At 37.5% G+C, this 20,906-nt stretch overlaps 1 protein-coding gene across 1 annotated transcript; it reads left to right on the forward strand.

Annotated features, from left to right (window-relative positions):
- Positions 1–5,065: 5,065 nt before the first annotated feature.
- On the forward strand, positions 5,066–20,609 carry LOC102692582 (trypsin-like). The gene is made up of 5 exons (XM_015336831.2): positions 5,066–5,129; positions 6,372–6,531; positions 8,911–9,052; positions 15,414–15,674; positions 20,217–20,609. Exons 1-5 carry the CDS (start codon positions 5,066–5,068, stop codon positions 20,367–20,369), a joined length of 780 nt encoding a protein of 259 aa, XP_015192317.1. The 3' UTR covers positions 20,370–20,609.
- Positions 20,610–20,906: the final 297 nt, after the last annotated feature.

Genomic DNA, 20,906 nt, shown 5'->3' on the forward strand with positions numbered 1-20,906 from the left:
CTTGTCAATCTGGTACAGGGTCTTAGTAGGATGGAGAGCTTTGAGATGGTAATAAAAAAGCAGCATAAGCAGTTTAGGATTACTAAAACATAAAGTCAGTGATCTGATGACACTAGCAGCAATTTGTAATTTAAAATAAACGGCTAGTCCAAGAGATAATAAGTAGGTTTTCCCTATAAAAAAAAACTATTTTTTACTATTGCGAAAACTCAGTGGTCCAATCATCTCTCCTCTCACAGGTGTGCCCAGAAAGCACCTTGGGCTCCTATTATGAAGAGTTCTGTGCTAACAGGTCTTTCGACAGCAAAGACCTCTGCCCTTTGAAAGCATCCCATCTGTTCCTCATTGTAAAGGTACACTGCCATTTGGTAATAACATGCTGAAATAACAGGTGAAAAAAAAACTTTAGTAGGATTCAGTATTTGAAATGTTTTGAGATTAATTCAGTATTCAGCTGCACCCTAAAACGTGGACTCAGGGTCTCCCTAATACATTCAAAGAAAATCACATGGCGTTTACAGTTTAATAAAGTAAATTCTTGCTAAAATATCTTCTTTCTTGAAACAGCAGCACACTGCAGAATCCAACAGGGAAAACATGGCCAATTATTTTATAAATATGCATGTGTGTTTCTTATTGGAATACATTTGGGATGAAATTGGATGTCAGAGCAAAAGTTGTGTTAGGAACTGTCCATGTTTAACTTTGAATACATACAGTAAGATGTCTATTAAATTATTGCATTAAATATATTATATTGCTAATCTTGGTTAAAAAGTAATTTAAAGCAGAAAGTGCTTTCTCTTCTTTCATGGGGTAGGAATATATTTTCTCCATTCTCGTAAAATACCCTCCATGGCAGAAACCAATACCAACAGAGTTTCCATTGGACACAAGGAGAAAAAAAACACTGAACTGAACCACAGACACAAACGCACACAACTGGGAGGGATCTGTCACACACACACACAATCCATCCCACAGGAACAACTGGCAACACCCAAGGTCCTCAGATGTAGTTGGAGTTCAAGACCAGGTGACATCCCTAACCGAGGATGTATAATAGGAGTTTTCGGAATATATTAGGATCCAATTGGTATCAAAGATATCATTGGTAACTCTTTACTGAGCCTATTCATTTCTATTTGAGAGTGATCTATTTAAGTTGATGTGATTTTAGGTCATTTTTTGATATACTGCATGATTGTCTTTCCTGAACACCATATGGCTACTAATACTATTGTATTTCAATTGTTCTTTTACCCAACATAAACTACAACCTTATACTGTAGTAACAACTAGTTCTATTTCATTTGTTGACATATTCAAACTGTATCAACACCCTCTTCCTTTTAATGGAATATGCGTGCTTTTTCCTTGTCACACTCTATCTGATACACTAGTCTATTCACCACAGTCAATAATGTAGGGGGGTATTTGATTTCTGGTTCACTGGAATCAACAAAGCCCAGTGAGTCTGACTCAAAAGAGAACTGAGAAGGCAAGTCATGATACTTTGTTACATACTAGCTCAGTCATTTTATTGTTTTGCCCAAACTCACTTTAGGTGACATATGCTATACGATAGAAGCAAGAAAGATATAATTACAGTATAAAAGCCAAAGATAAATTTCCAGGCCACCAGTCTAGAGACATTTCTAAGGCTCTGCAAGAAGTGTTTGGTGAGTACTTGGTTAAATTAATGTGTATCTTTCTTTTATGTTACCATGTAATGTTTATTTGTGATCTTTTCCTGTTTCTAACAGATTATGTTAGATTAATGTTTTCCATTTTAAGTCTAGTGTTTTAGTTGAAAAAATAATCATCCTGAACATCTACCTCAGAGACCTGTCAGATATGTTTGATTTTCCTTCCAGTTAAATAATAACTCGTACCTTCAACAATATTATTGATTTTCTAGAAACAGACACTTCAATCATTTAATTTAGCCAATTGAGTCTCTTAAAGGTTAATGTGTTTTTTTTTTCCTGGCTTTCATTAATACATTTTGTTAGATTCTGTTTAATTATAATTGTTTTGGGGTTTTTTTCCATTTTATTTCCAATGCTTCAATTGAAAAAAATTGGAATTGTGAATGTCTAATTCAGGGACATTTTTAATTTTCCTTCAGGATAAATCAGGATTCTTACCTTTATACATATTCTTAAATGTTGTTTTTCTAGCAGAACCTGTCAGGTTCTTCCAAGTTCTGCAACACTATATGCTCCGTTAACTTGCTGTAACACTTTATCGCCCTTCTGTCACAGCTGGTACCAATGGATTTGTGAAAACTTTTTTCAGTGTTTGTCATGAAAAGATGAACAAAAAATAATTTCATTAATTTAATATTCATATTTTTACCACAATGTTGTCGTTTTTATGGTAGCAGAACCTTTTCTTTCAACACCCAAGAAACCTGTTTTACTGTCCACCATGTAATACTGTCCGTCACATTGAGACAGTGGTGAGTTAAGATCTAAAAGTTTGTTGTGTTTGAAGCTATTCAAAGAAAAAATTAAACTACAACTGCAAAAAGGATGAGATTTTACAGAAATCTTGGTAGTGGTAAACAAGGATTTTGGAGTTCCTTTTCCATCATAATAATAAATATTAATTCTAATAATAGCACGAAGAGAACTAACTAGTAACTAATGACTATTGATACAGACAGCAGATATTGTGTAATATGGTGAAGGAAGAGCAGGATTGACAAAACCTGACAAACTGGACATATAATTTGCATTAATACATCTCAGGCACATCTGAGTTCTGATATGATCGCTTAAAGACACTGATCAGATTAGGAGAACTCATGACCAATTTTATATGGAACCTGAATTGATGGTGATGATAGTGTCAAATAAAGCTGTTGAAAGATCCTATAATGTACATGGTTTATTGTAAAAAAACAAAAGAAACCTCCCAGTAACTATTCAAGAAAGTTTTTTTTTACTTGTAATTTTAATTTTGAGAAACAAGATATACTGTGAATTTAACATATTTATGTACAAATAGTCGAACCACACAAGATTGGTAGATTTGTTGGTAAGGACAGAATACTCTATATGAATCTATATATTACATTGCCATTTGAACATTTAATGTTTCAGTAATGACAAAACATTTACTACTCAGTTAAAGAATCACTTCAACTTGAATGTTAAATTTTAACTAAAAGTTTAGTGTGGTGTCTTTCATAATGGATACCAAATACTGCAGTAGTTTTGATGTATACAGCTGTCAATAAGGCAGTGATATAAAAGCTGGACTATTTTTATTATGCTACAGTATAGAAATAAAACAAATGATTAATCACCTTCACAGATTTTCAGCTTACTGCATTTTTTAAACTTTAACCACCAAAACTGGCATTCAGATCTCCTTTAACTTTCTCCTTAAGACAAATTTGCTAACTTTCTGTTACATCATTGCCAAAATTCCAGCACTAAGCCTACACCCCAAAAGGCATCACCAATTCTTTCTTTGTGAAAATCCATTGGCATCACTATACAGACCAAAAAGCCAGACACTTCAACCATTTCATTTTGACTATTGAATTTCTAAATTATTTAATGTGCTGCTTTCTGGCTTTCATTTATTAATTTGTTGAATCATTTTTTTTTCCATTTTACTTCCAATGCTTTAATTGAAAAAAGAGTTGTGAATGTCTCATTTTGGGACATCTTTAATTTTCCTCCCAGATGATAAATAGTGATTATTACCTTAAGAAATATTATTAAAATTCAAACCCTTTTTCAAACACTGTTTCAAACACTTTTTTTCTGCAAGTTCTGTTCCTCCCTTTGTATTTTTTACTGTAACACTTTATCCCCCTTATATTATATAACACATATTAATGCATTTGTGAAAACGTTGTTCAGTGACTGTCGTGCAAAAATGAATAACTGATAAAATGTGTAAATGATTACAGCTGGGGAACTGGTGAAAGGATAAGGAGGAGGGGGACAAGAACTATAAATACTGATTATTAAAGTGCATGCTGTTTTTTTTTACTCAACAGCACTAAGTGTGCATGGTGATCTTCATCATGATTTTGGTTGTTCACAGAGTGCTAGTTTGACTTAAACCAATAAGATTTTTCCAGTTTGATTTAAAACAATAAGGGACATTATGCACATACCATCAACTCATTTGCTTTTTTATCTCTTTTAGGCACTGTTTTTTTTTCATGTTATCACAATTGATTACAACCACAATATGAGGAAGTGAGATTTATTTATTTCTCTGCTGTGCATAGATGAACATTATATTAATGTATATAGTTAATGTATATGAGAAATCAATACAAAATAAAGAAAAGGAATATCATAATGTTGGCTATTGCAAAAAGCGGTCTAGCTGCTGCTATGGTATTGTTGGACATGATTCCATTTTCACCTAATGGTTATATTATAAAAAAGGAGAAGGTTAATAAGGAATCTCACTTTCACACTCCTATGAATAGATACTCATTGGCTGCCACAACTCTGCACAGTTTTAACCTTCCCTCCCTCCAACCCCACTGCACTCTTCCAGCTGCCTCCCAGGTTCATTCCTCATAAGTAAGGAGGGTTGTGTCAGCCTTCAGCCAGCACTGGCATTTCCTCAGCCGGGAGAGTTAACTGAAGATTTAAGTACGCTATCTATTTGTATTCATCGGTTTGTTATGTAGTTGTTAGACCACTGAATTGGGGGTGTCCTGATGTCCCCATCCTTATGTTTTGGCTGTCATTCCCTCAATAAGGCTCAAACCCAATTTATATCTAAAGGTTCTTGATTGCTTGTCCTCTAAACCACATAATACAAGTTTGAGCCCAAAGCTCCTGAAGTTACATTTAACTATATGCAGTCATGGTTGGTAGTAATATTTCTATAGCCTTTGGTTATATTATTTTATTTTAATAGCTTAAAAATGTAATAATTACTATATACTATACCAACATAGAATATACTTTAATAACTATATACTGTTATATATAATAATAACTATACAGTAATAACTTAATAACTTTTATACAGTGTCTATAGAAATAAAAAAAAACATTTTTTTTCCTTTGCTTTAGGCATGTTTAACATGGGCAAACTCTTCCAGCAGAGTTTTATACTCATTTTGACTCTCATTGCAGAAGGTAACTTTTATTTCTTTACTATACAATTTAGCAGGGTTTTGCTCTCTGTCAGAGTTAAAGGAAAACTACAGACCCACCTTGTCAGACCAGTTATGAAATCTTGATAACAAAAGAAGTTAATTGATTATGTGGTAAAGTTTTACAAATTCCGAATAAAGCACAAAATTGTGAGGTTTGTGAAAGTACTATATTGTCGAGATATTTTCACAAACACCTGGTCTTGCCACAGGCGAGAGCGAGAGTTTGCGAGAATTGTGACATGAAACTGCCCTTCCTGCTCACTAGTCACTGTATTGTAATGTGATGTGCGAGCAAATAAGTTCAGGTTGTGCAGCAGACATTTAACCTCAGAAAGTTAACAATTATATTTGTCAGCAATACTGTCTCAGCGTCAAGAGCTTATACTTCTTTTGGATTAAAAGAGATGTAATCATAAGGAACAAGTAATAGGTTTATTCCATGCTGAAAAGAGACGAAAGAAAACACAATGTTTCGGCCATGGTGCCTTTTTTACCTGAAGAAGGCTCCACAGCCGAAACATTGTGTTTTCTTTTTTCTCTTTTCAGCATGGAATAAACCTATTACTTGTTCCTTTGCAGCGTACGCATGCTGACGCAGCTACCCACCTGATGTAATTATAAGTCTGCTTGTTTACAATGAAATAGGGCTGCTTCACCTTACCAGAACTTTGGTTGCCTCATTCAGAATGGCAGAACAGGGCCCTGAATATGGAAATTTGGTCTATTTTGTGATTTGGAATTGGAGGTTTCACACATTACTGCATACATTTTACTTTCATTGTGGTTTGAAATGCACTCTTCAATGCCGGTTCTTTCTAACCCCAAAATATAGCAATCACTTTCAATTAACAATTAAAGTTAAAAATGTTAATTTAGTATTTATCCAAAGGAACGATCTTCGGATCATGAAGTTAAAGGATGGTACAGTAGGTAAATTTCGGTGACTACATCGTTGATCATTCAGATTATTTTAATCATTATGTCTGTTCTATTGGCACAACTAGCAAAACATCAAACACTTGTGGTGAATTTTTTAGAACACAAAGTAGAACAAGAAGCATTTCGTTCTTCATTATTTTTGTATAAATGTGAGAAAAATAATTTATGAAGATTTTTGATCGAGACCATTTCCTGAATGGAATCCTTTGGTCAAGATGTGGAGTTTCTCACATCCTGCTAAATGCTTTCTTGACATGAAACCCCCTGTCTTGTCCCATTACAGTATGTTCAGAGTCACCTGAGTTTCGGATAATAGGAGGTCAAGAGGTCATACCATACTCAATCAAGTACCAGGTGTCCCTTCAATTTGGAGGGTATCATTACTGCGGGGGAACACTTATTCGTCCTCAATGGGTGCTCTCTGCAGCTCATTGTAAGAGATCGTAAGTAATGCAGATATTTTAACTTCATGGGATGTGACACAGAAAGCACTTGAAATATCACTACATGAGACTGAGGCAGTATCTCATTTCGTACCGTATATATATATTATAACCGTATAATTATAATTTATTTTCTTGTGTTGATATACTGTAAACCAGCCTGATGGTGTTATTGAACAGTTCAGGACTTCTGACTTCTGCTTCCTTGTACATTAAAAACTCCCTTGCTTAACATTAATCCTTTTTATAAACGCTCAACAGCTGTGGCAGATTTGTCTTCCCCTTTCCCTTCCCTTCTTTTTCTTCCTAATACAGCCAGCTACGGTCTTCTTACTTCTCCCTTTTCTCTCCATTTCTGGTTAAGCATCCAACCTTATCGATTACCATATCATAAGCACCATATCTATGACTCCAGCCTTTATCAATTGTTTTGTCTCTTCCCTCTCCACACTCCTTCTTTTCGCTGTCCCTTTTGCTTACTCCCAGTCTGTGCCATGGGTGTGAGTGCACAGTGTTGGTCTACACCAGATCTCTTCTACCTCATTCACAGCTCAGGGCCTAGGCTGCTATAATGATGAGCTTCCCTCTCCAATTTACTCCCCCCCACTGTTGGTTTCCAACTGGTACGGTGTCAGCCCTCGACTCTTCACCCTCCCAAAGCTTCCAGCTGCATACATATCTGACATTTCAGTTCAGCTCAGAACACATTCTCATCCATTCCATCCAGCAAACTTTAGCAAATGGCAGCTCTCCCCCTGCTTCCACATCAGGCAACTCTTCTGGGTGCCTGCAGTATTTTCTGCTGTCCACCAAATTGAGTTCTAGTGCCTAGGTAGCCAGTGCTGCTAGCTGCTATCAGCTCGTCAAGCAGATGATTTTTTTCTTTATAGTCTTGACAGGAGTGAAGCTACTCTTCCACATCTCCGCAGTGTCTACTGCTGCCCATCACAGAGTTCTCATTTCAGACTCGCCCGGCTAGTGCTGCCACTTTACTGACCCGTGTTCGGTCATCTGCATCACACCCACGCTTCTTACACACTGTATGACAGATTCGCATCCATCAAACCAGTCGAAGAGTGTGTCCTGTATCATGTGCGCTTTTCATTCATTTTATTTTATAGGCACGTTCTGCTAGGTGGTGGCAAAACCACAGCTGAACCGACTTTGCTCTTAGTTCAGTGTTTGAAATCTGAAATCAGTGTTTAGGGGATTCTTTTGGGGGGAGGGGTGACAATTCTGATCTCTGTTCAGTTCTGTTATTTCCTCCGCCAGACAAAAAAGTAAAAAAGTAAAAAATGGTTAAAGTCAAAGTATTGAGCACGTTTCTATCCGTTATCACTTTTAGTCATTGTTAGAATTTGACAATTTGACATGTTTTTTAACAGAAGTTCAGATGGTGGTCAAATTCTAATCTCACACTTCTGCTTGCCAGCTCATAAAAGCTCCCTGGGTGAACACTGTGCTGTGCACATCTTTTCTAGCTTCTTCCCTCTAACCTATCATCACCATTGTAGCAATTTCTCCCTTTCTCATACATGTGAGGGGAGATGTGACTGCATTGATTTCTGAGCTGTATTGACATCTCCGTGGCCAGATGAGTAAAAGCCAAAGAATTAAGCAGACCTTTCCTTTATATTCATAGGCTCGTTTCATTATTAGGATTTCAGCGACTGAAATCTGAATTAAAAGGTTTTACACTCATGGAATTCCTTATGCAGAACGTTTTGAAGATGTTGTGTTTATATGTTTGTCTGATAATTATTTTTCTAATAGATGATTCATGAAAATACATGTGATTATCTAACCCTCTCTTTAGCACTAAAAGTATTACTCCTTCTATTCAAAGGCATTTTCTATTAGTGCTCTATGGATTTTTTTTTATTTCATACAAATGCAAACTCAAGGAGAAATCCTTGTCAAGTTTACCTTCCTCCTGTCTGCAAGTGTTAGAAAGGTGATAAAAATACAGAAAATGGGCCACGTTGAGATTATGTATTCTCTTTTACCTTATACATAGAACAAACACAACAACATTAATATCACTCATATGTTAGATAATTAGGAGTTACATTATCATTAAAAAAATAAAATGTATCATTTTCCCACTTTATAAAAGCAGATTATTAAAACATAATATTGTATATGTTTAATATAAAATATTGTTTATAATATATTATATATACTGTATATTATATTATATACAATATTATATAAAAATATATAGTATATGCTGTGTAACTCAACAGTTTGGTTCATTAGTTATTTACATATACAAAATATGGTAACTATATACTATATATGTGTAGAGATATATGAATGAACATGCTTAATACTAGTGTTAGTATTTGTTACTGCATTTGCATTTTTTTTTATTTGCAGAAACAGTTCAATGCAAGTTGTCTTAAGCGAGCACAATCTTTCTAAAGGTGAAGGAGTTGAGCAGGTGTTCCAAGTTTCCGGACTGTTTACTCACACATGTTTCAACGCTCGGACATTCCAAAACGACATCATGCTCATTAAAGTAAGCAACATTTAAACTATTAATTCATAAGCAATTCAATTCTCCAAACATTCTAATGCAGATTTTCAAAGCCGTATGAAAATTTAAGGAGAAAGCTATATTATTCCATTTTTTTTCTGCCCACTTGAAACCCTTTCAATAATAATCCATCATTTAAAAATCCAACCAGCCATTTTCTATCTGGTTTACCACACAGGGTTGTTAGGGGAGCCTGTCTCTTCAAGCAACACGCACAGGGCAAGATACGCCCTTGACAGGACACCGGTCCATCACAGTTTTTAAAAAATATTTTAAATTTAAAAACTTAGTTCCACGGTCTAGCCTTGAACTTGAATACAAACAACAATAGTTGCATTTAAAACAGACACTGTGCTCTCACTTAGCTGATACACTGCTCTGGAGAGATAAGAGAATATTCAAGCTCAGAAGACAGCATTAGAGGAATCAAAAGTCTCTGAATCTACAGTGTTTGGGTAAAACTTATAAAACAAATTGCACAGGTATAATCTTAGGAACATGCTATAGACCATCAAATACAGATGTTGACTATAATTCAACATTATATAAAGCAATTAAGAATTTAAATGCAAAAGAAGAGGTAGTTTTTATGGGAGACTTCAATTTTCCCCACACAGACTGGGAAAAACCTATAGGAATATCACAGCAAAGACAGAAATAAGCAACATGGTTAATGTTTACTTGCACAGTTTATTGGAGACACATTACAAAAGAATATAATGTTTTTTGTGTACAGTATATACAGTATACTGTATGTTCTTTTCAGACAAGGAAGACAAAGTGAAGAAAAACTAAGTGAGAGACCCATTCTGGGAATTGTGATCACTATACAGTATGCTCCAAAATACTGTATATTTTGAAACTGTACAGGTTGAGTCCAAAGCAAATGTTCACATTTTGTGGAAAGAAGACTTTGAAGAAATTAGACAGTTGAATAGTAATAGCATAGAATTGCAGATGTTTGTATGGCATTACAAGCACTCAAGACTAATATATCCTCAGAGCCTAATGATATTTGACCAATTTTACTCAAGGAAACAAGACATGTTATTCAGAAGCTAATGATGAAACTCTTCCAACATATTGCTCAAGACGGTGGTAGTACCCAGGGACTTTAGAATTGCCAATGTGGTGGTCATCCTCTGAACAAAATTGAGTGAAGTAATTATACACCAATAATCCTGACTTCTATTACATGTAGTAGTTATGAAAAACAACATAATAGAACTAATTTATAGGATTACCTGTATGGAAATCTGATACGAGGGTATAGTCAGCATGGATTTAGAAAAGCCATTCTTGCTTAACTAACTTGTTAGAGTTCTTTGTACCAGCAACAATAGTAATTAGATATACACATGGCACACAATGTGGTGAATTTAGTTTCAGGAGTCTTTTGATCAAGTTCCTCAGGAGAGATTAATTCTCAAATAGCAGGCGGTAAGCATTGAGAGAAACATGTATGGACTGACAACACAAAGTACTGTTAAGTAGTGAACATTCAAATAGGGGTTATTTTTAACAATGATCTAGTTTCTGGTAAAATTAGTAAACTAGAAATATGTGATCACAATACCAAATTAGGAAGAAATGCAAAAACTGTTAAAGTGGAAGGGGTTCAAAAAGGTATAGATAAAATTCAGGACTGGGCAAGCACCTGGAAGATAATTTTCAAAGTCGATAAGTGCAAGGCATTGTGGTTAAGGACACTGTGAGGCTGCAGTGCTTTGTTTACAATCACAGTGAAAACTTGTTCTCTCATTTTCAATGTGATTTTTTGTGTTTGTTTTGTAGTTGCTGTCCATTATGGGCCCTAAGGTAGAGAAAAAGATTCTTTAGCGTAATAGTCGACAACAGTATGCACATTGTTCTAGCCAATCACTTGGATAGCGATCTATTACGAAAGAATGAAAAATGTAAATATGATATAATTATTTTTTTTACAGCTATAGTTGGCTTATTTGAGTAGAACTGCATTGCTCACTGAGCTTGCTATAATGGTCTGTACGGTATTATATGTTTAGAGTGGTTTTCGAGTGAACTTGTCTTCAGTTCGGAATGGGGTGACATTTTACCCATAAGAAATAAGGAAATTGTATTTTCAATTTACAATCTCCTACCTTCCATACAGATTTTCAGGAACGAATAAGGTTCGGATACCGTGGATTGAGTGTATCATGAAGAGTGTACAATTTAACTCAAGGGGTGTGTGCCAAGTCTTCCTTAGCTGGTAGCATATTACTCGAGGAGTAGGAGAAGAGGACAAAACTAAGGTGTGATCACATGCAAGGAATGGAAATACACAAGCGCATTGCAGCAAAGATGGCAGTGGGAGCTGTTCTAAACCAAGTCACCTTGATGTAAATGTGCACAATCTTAATTCACTATCTGTGATTCATTTTCTATCCTTACTGCATAAAATACCTAAAAATATTATTTGTCACTAAAATGTAAGCTGACTGTCAAGTTTAATCGGCAACAGTAGCGGCCAAAATGGAACAAAAAACATTTTTCAAATGATTTGCGTAAGGAGTCCTCACATACTGAATTTTTGTGCTACACCCAAACTGATCAAGGAGTCAACACTGACAGACATGGATGTATCAATAAGTTACTGGATCAGCAGGGCTACGAAAGCTTAGAATTAGGCTTTCAGAAAAAGTGCAATGTTTCTCTTGCCTTGAATGAAAAATCAACCAGGTACTGAATAATTCTTTTGTGTCAGTTTCTTTGTGACAAGTCAAGTCCTCTCTGCCCTTGCCTATTTGATCAAGGTCACTTGTGGGCTCCAGACATATATACTAAGCGCCTTTGGGCATCCTTGTTGTGAAAGGAGCTACAGTATATAAAAACAAATTGAACTGAATTGAGTTTACAGCGCCACATCCCAAACAGTGGATAACTCCACCACTACACCAAAACTTCAGCTGTTCAGGTGTAGACACTCGAAATGTTCTTACACTGTCAGCTGGCCTTTCTGGATTCTACTACCAGCCCATGGTTTGATAGCAGCTTGTAGCAGTATAAATTGTGGCATTTAAACCAAAGACTTGGCTGTTACGTACTGACAGTGTTAGAGGAATACATCAGTGAGGAACCTGCCATGTCGGATGAACACTACGCCTGACAATGTCCTGAACAATCACCTCCCAGGGCAATGCAACCTAATAGGCTCTGGAAAACAACTTTTTTTACCATGGCAACTTTACAGCTTATTTATTCTCTGACTGCAGCCACTCCTGTGTGAACCACAACCCGAACGGAGTCAGCTGAAAGAAACTGCTTGAGTGGGCAACTGAATTCTGCCCAAGACTTTATCTACAAAAAGAGCAGTTTTGTGACCCCCGAGCAGAATTTTGCCTGATTGACAACAAACACAGAATAAACTTGGCCGACACCACTGAATATCACCGAATATTCATAGTGTCAGCTAAGAAACATTGGTCAGCAGACATTCTATATTTCTCCTAATATAAGTCTCAATTGCGGTTAAATTGTATTTTGTGAACATTTTCCAATAGAGAAGCCATCCAGTGTGAAGTTGAGTGCAACCCTCCTCTATTGTTCCAGTACCTACTGGATATCCTCTGGCTAATTCCCAGGACTTCCTTTGCTACAGAGCAACTTGATCCAGCATTCCTCACCCCACAGGATTTCTGTTCCAGACTGGACCTGGCAAAGCTTTCCACTGTGAACGAGTGCACATTCGATGATAACATGATAACCTCTAGAAAGAAGCTATTATTCCAAAGTAGTGTTTGACAAAATTGTATGAGTGAATATTTACCTGTTGTTGGGTGTATGAATGTTGAAGTAAGTTTACTTCTTTAATTGTCCCAGATGGGACATTTGCCTTGCAAGCATATAAAAGACATAACATACAATACCTACTACATTTAACACGATGTGAACCTATTAAGAAATAAGAAATACACATGCTTATAATGAAAAAAAAAATCTTTACAATTTTAAGAGACAAATAAATATGTTGGATCATCGGTTTGTGAGATAGATACATAAGATATATGTACAGTATGATGAAAAAGCAAAGTAAAATATATCAATCAGTCATCCAAATTAAGCTGATCAATATCCTTGAAAATAAAGGTCAACTAAGTTCTATTGCACTTATATCTTAGGTAGTCTAAATCGATGCCTGTAGACTTATCTTATGAGACTTATGAGTACCTAATGAGACTCACTCACAATGCTGTCTAGCAGTTTGAACTCAGTTCTGATTAAAATCTTTTGTATTGCCTGAGTAAGTGATCAGTTATTTTTATCATAGCAGAATGATTCACATGCAGTATATATTTACTCATGTATCAGTTTATTTTGCAAGTTTTATTATTGATATGAATAAAATTGTATCCTTTCAGTCCATGTGTAAATTAGTGCATCAATTATTACAAAACAAAGGCCTGAAATGCTAGTAGTTTTTACTTTATGGTCAAATGGTTACCTGTTTTTGAGCATAACCCTTTTGTACAGAAGCGTATTTTGTCCCATCTTGCCACTACTGTTTTTGATGTTTCTGTACTACTGAATGAAAAATATTTTCAGTTGAAGTTGTTGCCATGACAGTCTTTGACTTTGAATGCTTTATTACTATTAAGATCAAAAGATCATACAGTTGCTAGTGAAGTTAGATGATTCCATTCTGTGCTTTGACTTGGCTCTCTGGTTTGTAGTGTCATCATACCTGAATTTAGGAATTTCTAATGTAAAGCTATTGGTTGATTTACAAATATACATTTTGAAAATATCCATCCATCCATTTTTACTCCTGGTGAGGGTCTCGGTTGCAGCAAGACAAGTAGATCAGCCGAGACTTCCCCGTCCCCAGCAACAGATTCCAGCTTCTGCTGGGGGATTCCCAAGCGCTCCCAAGCTAGCTGAAAGATATTAACCCTCCAGCGTGTCCTGGGTCTGCCACAGGGTCTCCGCCCAGTGGGACGAGCCCGGACCAGCTCCAGCGGAAGCCAATCAGGGGGCGTCCTCATGAGGCCCAAAACACTTCAACTCTTTCGATCTGGAGGAGCAGCGACTCTCCTCTGAGGCTCTCCCGGAGAGTCGTCCCAGCGGCCCTGCGGAGAGACTTCATTTCTGCCGCTTGTTTCCGCGATCTCGTTCTTTCGGTCATTACCCACAGCTCATGACCATAGGTGAGGACAGGGACGTAGATGGACTGGTTAACCAAGAGCTTTGTCTTCAAACTCAGCTCCCGCTTCACCCCCACAGACTGGTACAGTGCCCGCAGGACAGCTGACGTTGCCCCGATCCACTTGTGTGTGGCTTCTTTTTGAAAATAGACTTTTTTAACATCACAGTCTCTGAGCCTCATCAATCTCTTATGAACAGCTTTCAAAAGAAAGGGTTACAAACAAGAAAGAGTCTATTCAGTACACCTTTGCCCTCCTGAGTTCTAGCAGCTTATTATTCAAAGAAAATCATCCATCTTTACAGGAAATATTCAACATTCAAGAATAGAGAATAGATTAATGAACACATAATGCAGAATTCTGTACATTCTCAGACTTAAAGGAGTGTCTTATTCTGACTGTCAAAAAGAACTGTTTTTTTTATTTTTGAACAGGATATGAGCGGGACAAAAGTTTTTTATATATACAAATGGTGGTGAAAGTGTGAAACACTGCCGAGCCATACTGTGAAAGTTGATTCCTTTGCTTCTTTCAGGTAGAGAAAGGAAAGGATCCTCAGATCAATTAGTGACAAGAAAATTATCCAGATGGGACATAATGACCTTGTTTATTAACTTTCTTATGTTATTCGCTCTCTGCAAACGTGACACTGGGCACATGATGTCAACGATGCCCCTACATCACACCTACTGTATGTACGAAAGATCTGATCATTATATAGCTGAGAGGCAAACTGAGAACATTGAGTTTCAGACTGGTAATGCAATATTAGTTGTTTTAGAGCAGCACACAGTTATTGTATAGTTACTGTATACAGTAGTTATCACATGGTGACCTAATAGTGTATAGTTCTGAACTGCAGTCTGATTTTATCACGCCATGTCCTATTTCACCATTACACCCTCTTTAACTTTTTTGACTCTGTGAATCTTTCATTCTTCAGTGAAAGCCCAGTGTGTTGCATTTGTCTCTCCCTCAATTAATATAGACACAGAGAACAATAAAAACTCATTTATATTTACCTGAACACTATTTTCTTTTAAAATGGAGGTGTACAGATAACGTGCGATGTGTCAGCTTTGCAAAACAGAAAGCAGCAAATTTCCAAACACAAAATCCTTGGCACTGTTATTTCCTGTGCCAACCTGCCCACTAACGTTTTGTACTGATTTCTCCTGCAGCTCAATAAACCAGCTTTTATCAATGGTTTTGTCCAGCCAGCTCACCTTCCGTTACTTTCGTGCTCTGTGCGGCCTGGGACAACCTGCACAGTGAGTGGATGGGGAGTGACAGATGCCTACAGCTACACCTTGTCTCCGGTGCTACAGGCTGCGAACGTTCAGGTTATGGAAGAACATAAATGCAACTCCTCGTACTCCGGCTCCATCACGTATAACATGATTTGCGCTGGCAGCTCCACAGGAGGAAAAGACTCATGTCGAGTGAGTTGTGTGGCTTTACTTCAATGCATTCCCTTTAGAATTTACTTTGTCTTTTTTATGTTATCCAGTCTTTTGCTATTACTTTTGGTCATTACTTAACCTAACGGAGTTTGTAACATAGGTTCAGGCAGTGCCGGATTTCCCATTAGGCACTGTAGGCACAGTTCCTAGGGGCTACGGAATTTTTAGGGCCTATGAAGGAGGGAAACACTAGTGACTAATGAAAAATGAGCTGAAACAACCTGCTTGCGATCGACTCTAGGTGCTCAAGATCAATAATCAGATGCTATCTAGTGGCTGTTCTAGAAACTAGAAGTATCGAAGTGATGGTTGCTCGACACACTCCATCAATCATATGGTTTAACATTAGAATAGTTGAAAAGTGCATCATGTCAATCAATGTAATTCAAATGACGTTTACCCCTCTTTTTGCACATTGTGAAGTGAAAGTGCTTAGGTCCTACGGACACCAAACCCCAGCCCTGAGATCAGGAAGGATGACAACAGCCAAGTTCAATCAGAATCAGCTGTCAGTAATTCACATCACTCGTGATGTCTTTTCCTCACATAAACCATTATACAAACTGTACATTATCCCCTCCCCTCCCAGGCATACTGTAAGTCTTTCTGCATCCCACCTCCCCCTCCATCTCCAACTATCAGCTACCTCTTGGCCACTCCTCACTCTGCATGGGGGTCCCAGCCTCCTCGTCCCCTGGCCTCAGCCAAGCGGGTGAAGTCAACTTTTAACAAAATCATTCCATAATCGTTTCAGGACACTTAATTCTTGGGTATTGTTATTCCTAGTCAATCATCATTAAAGGGGAAGAGTAATGCTGTTTTTATATGTGGAGGTTAGAAAGAATCAGTATTGATGAGTGCATTTCAAACCACAATAAAAGTAAAATGTACACAGTAACTTGTAGAACCTCCATTTTAGATCTTAAAATAGATTAAATTTCCAGGTGTGCACAGCGCCATGTTCTGGGATTCAGAACGAGGCAACAAAACTTCTGGTGACATATTGTGACTTTTTTACATTGTAAACAAGCAGGCTTGTGAATGCATCTCTTTTAATCCAACAGAAATATTGTTCTCGATTTCGAGACGATTTTGATGACAAATACTGCCTGTTAACTCTACATGCAGATCAGGTTTATGCAGTGAAATGTCTGCTGCACATCCTGTACTTATTCGCTCGTACATCGTATTACAATAGTCATTACAGTGACTAGTGAGCAGGAAGGGCCGCTTCACATCGCAATCTGTGGGAGCTCTCGCTCTTGCCCACTGCTAGACCAGGGGCTTGTGACAACACAGCGACTTACACTGCGACAAAGTTCACAATTTCATGCTCGATTCGAAATTTGTAACATGTTTCTATAACGTCGATGAATTTATCTACCGAGATTGAACAACTGGCCTGACGAGATGAATGGGGTTTACGTTACATGTGGGTGCGTGTTCAAAACTGGAAATGAATAGCAAAACTTGAATGGTTTGTGACGAGCTGTGTTGATCGGCACTACTGTCTCCTAAACAGCAACTGACTCCTGTTTGTGTGTGATCTTTTTTCATAAGGGGGCATAATTGTTAAGTGCTTCAGATTGTAGATGTTCCATTCTTTTTTCTCGTTTCTTTGTTTAACTGCCGAGTCAGGTTAATCAGCTTGTCTCTCGAGTGCTTAGCTGTCTGCACAGAGGTTACTTTTAGTCATGGTGACCATTGTTACTTTCATCTCAGCTTCCTCATTTGCTTAAGATCATTTATTTGATCTTAAGTGTATAATTGGCTTCATTACTCTGCTCTCCTCCCCACCGAGAGCTGATGTGTGGTGAGCGTTCTGGCGCACTATGGCTGCCGTCGCATCATCAAGGTGGATGCTGCACTTTGGTGGTGGTGGAGGGGATCCCCATTACCTGTAAAGTTCTTTGAGTGGAGTGTCCAGAAAAGCGCTATATAAGTGTAAGCAATTATTATTATTTATTTATTTATTTATTTCACATGCTTTGTTTTCAATAGTAAAGTTCCTATTTTACCAGAAGTTGCGCCATTACCCAACCTGGACAATCGCTCCACCTCTCTCCTCAAACAGCAATGGAGAGATGACAGCTGCGTATGTGCAGCAAATAAAAGCGCAGTCATTATTTAAATATTGCTTTTCATGCATGAATGACATAATTCAAACTGCAGAGCTAAGCTGTCAGAAAAAGGAGCTTTCCCTGGGAATGCAGGAGGATTGCAGACACCATGTCAGCCAGTTTTAGCCTGAAGATCCATATCAATGTTTGCAAGCAAATATCTTGGCCTACAGCTCCATCTTGTGTAAAGTAAGCTTCATATGATACCTGTAGGTAATTACATATATATTACTTTAATTTCAATTACATTCAAAATATGGACACATTGTAAAGTGTTATCAACATTAGTAACTAAGAGATAATAGTAAAATGTCAAAATACTGTATAAATCTGATGTAAACAAATGAAGCAAAAATATTGTACAGAATACATAAAAGACCATCACAGCAAACAGGGTGAGCCAGAGTACAGTAAGCCTGCAGTGTGAAGATCCAATCATATCCCAGTAGAAAGTATTAATCATATTGTAGTTTGTCAATCATTGAGTGCCAGTTAGTGAAAAATAAAACAAGATGAAGGACAATGAAAAGTGGAGGCTGTTACCCAACATGGACAATCTTTGGACAATGAACTGTGGTCATTTAGTTCAGCCATGATCTGAACCTACTGTATGCATTGAGACACTTCACTGCCACATAAGCAGCATAGCACGAGATACAGGAAAGAAAATCAAATAAAACTCATGGTCAACTTAATACGACTGACAGGAATCCCAGCAAGTTATAACAGAAGTGAACTTTAAAACATCTGATCGTAAGAGCTTGAACTGTAAGATCACTCCTAGTCAATAAACAGACCTTAAAGGAATAGAGCACTAAAGGTAGAGGTCTAAGGTGGTCTGGGTGTGGTTGTGGTTGTGCTGTCCAATTGAAATGTGACTGCAGTGATCACGTTAGTCCTAACTCTAGTTCTGAAGGGATTTCCATAATAGACGTGGTTTGTAAAGGCATCACAGCATTAAAACAATGCTTTTTGAGCTGTTTGAAGGCCTTTAACTGGCCAGCAGCACCACACTCTCAGACTTAAGAGAAATACAAAACCACATCCTCACATTCACAGACAAGAGAAGAAAGGTGTTTGAAGTGTGACTTCTCCAGCCCACAATGGTAATGTGCAAACATTACCTGCTGCAGGCAGGACGAAGGTAGAGTTAGGCACTCAAAACACTTCTGAATGTCTAAATCCACATTAATATCAATCTAGACCGTCACTCATAAAACAGTACATTGCAAACACAAAATAGTGTATGAAAGCACCCATGAGAAACTGACATGTAAGCTGCAATATATTTTGTTTTCCAGAATAAACCTCTTTGACATTCATTTCACTGGTCAGGTGCCCGCAACTTTGCACCAGCTGGAAATTTTGTTATTCATAACATCCAAAACAACAATGCGTGTACAGTATTTGTGTTAGGGAAATCAACTATAAGAACACAGGAATACAAAAGAGCTCCATCATTATTTACTGCACCTGTTATGCAGCAGCATGATTCACTTAGAGAGAATATAATTCAACAAACGGCCTCCATCAGACACCAGAGATTGAGAAAGCAAGTGTTCTGTGGCTTGTATACTACTTGTAAGTAGTACTTGTATACTACTTTACCTCATATTTCTGCAAAAGCTATTTATTCAAGAGACATATATTTAGTAATGTTCCAGCATCTCTGATTTAACCTCTAACCTTCTCTAGCTAATGTTTCAACACCCAGGAGCCTGTTGCCTGTTCAATCCACCAACTGGGACCACATAGTTCAATTTTAGCCCTCTGACTATCCTATCTCTTGTAACTTCTCATATTCATAGAGAGTCAGTGTGTTTCTCTCAGCTGTGAGATATCCATGCCAGTTTTTCCCTGGTCTTTGGACCGTTGGTTCCATTTGGATGAACTCACCAACTGAGTGTAATGTCATGATCTTCTCGCCAGAGAAATCCAGACATTGCACGCACATGTACTCCTTGGCTCTTTAAATACAGTTAAGCAAAGGTCTAACAACAGATCTCTCCTGGATGGAAATTGTGTTTCTTACTAGCCGTGCATGAACACTGCTCACCGCGCTGCGCAGGCATCCGATGACATAAAAACACTCCTTTGTGACATTTTCCTCTCAAAAAACAAAAAAGGGTCTTATATAAACTATATGTATTCATTTTCATAACAGGTGTAGGCACGTTTAATGATTTTGTCAGCTGTTTGGCTGAATCTTAACTAAGCAGGTGCCTTAGTGTGTTTGCCATTGTTTTTACTGCTATGAACATAATTTCCCACAGAGACATTTCCAAGCCAGCTTGACAAAAAAGCACTGCTCGGGAGCTGAGTTGTACTACACTGAAAGGGAAACACTTGCAAAACTATGAGTGAGTCAAAGCTGAGCGCTGCTCTTATTGTCTTTCTACAGGGGGACTCCGGAGGGCCGCTGATCTGCAATGGCATTTTAGAGGGCATAGTCTCCTGGGGATTGGACTGTGCCAGGGCTCAGTTCCCTGGTGTTTACACAAGAGTCGCGAACTATATGCCATGGATAGAAGGGATTATGGCCTACAACTCCTAACAAAAGCTTTTCCAAGGATGGCAAACGATAGCGGAAACCCCCTGTGTTACTAGACTTGGCACAAAAGATGGGCACAAACCTATCGGGATTGTACCGTATATCCCAATTGGAAATTGTACTTAAATACAACTAAGAAAGGCACTACTGATTTAAAAGAATGACGCATCTAAAAATCTATAATAGAGGATAGGTTTTCCTGCCTTTGCATTGCAATCTGATATCACTGCATTTTGCCCGAACTGTCTGGTATTCTTTGTAAAGTAGCTTTTGCACTGTAGTACTCTCTAGACTTTGTTCCTACTGGCTGCACCTTTTTTTTCCTGTAACATTCCAGTGGCATGAAAGTAAGGAGACTGGTAAGGCCGGAAGATTAAACTCCGTAGTTAATGTTTTACTTTTTGCTTCAGTATGGCTATGATTTCAAAGTGGAAACCATTCCTTTTTTTCTACTTCAACTGTGATGGGATTTACCTCCTATGTGTGATGCCTTACTTCAGAAAGTGATACTATACTCTCACAAATGCTCCATACATTTTT

The sequence above is a fragment of the Lepisosteus oculatus genome, chromosome 25 (assembly GCF_040954835.1).
Source record: "Lepisosteus oculatus isolate fLepOcu1 chromosome 25, fLepOcu1.hap2, whole genome shotgun sequence".
NCBI lineage: Eukaryota > Metazoa > Chordata > Actinopteri > Semionotiformes > Lepisosteidae > Lepisosteus > Lepisosteus oculatus.

Excerpts from the sequence above, each read along its gene's own strand:
- LOC102692582 (XM_015336831.2), top strand. The coding sequence starts at position 5,066 with ATGTTTAACATGGGCAAACTCTTCCAGCAGAGTTTTATACTCATTTTG. Across the intron at positions 5,130-6,371 it reads TTTGACTCTCATTGCAGAAG|TATGTTCAGAGTCACCTGAG; the intron begins GTAACTTTTATT and ends GTCCCATTACAG. Across the intron at positions 15,675-20,216 it reads GAGGAAAAGACTCATGTCGA|GGGGACTCCGGAGGGCCGCT; the intron begins GTGAGTTGTGTG and ends GTCTTTCTACAG.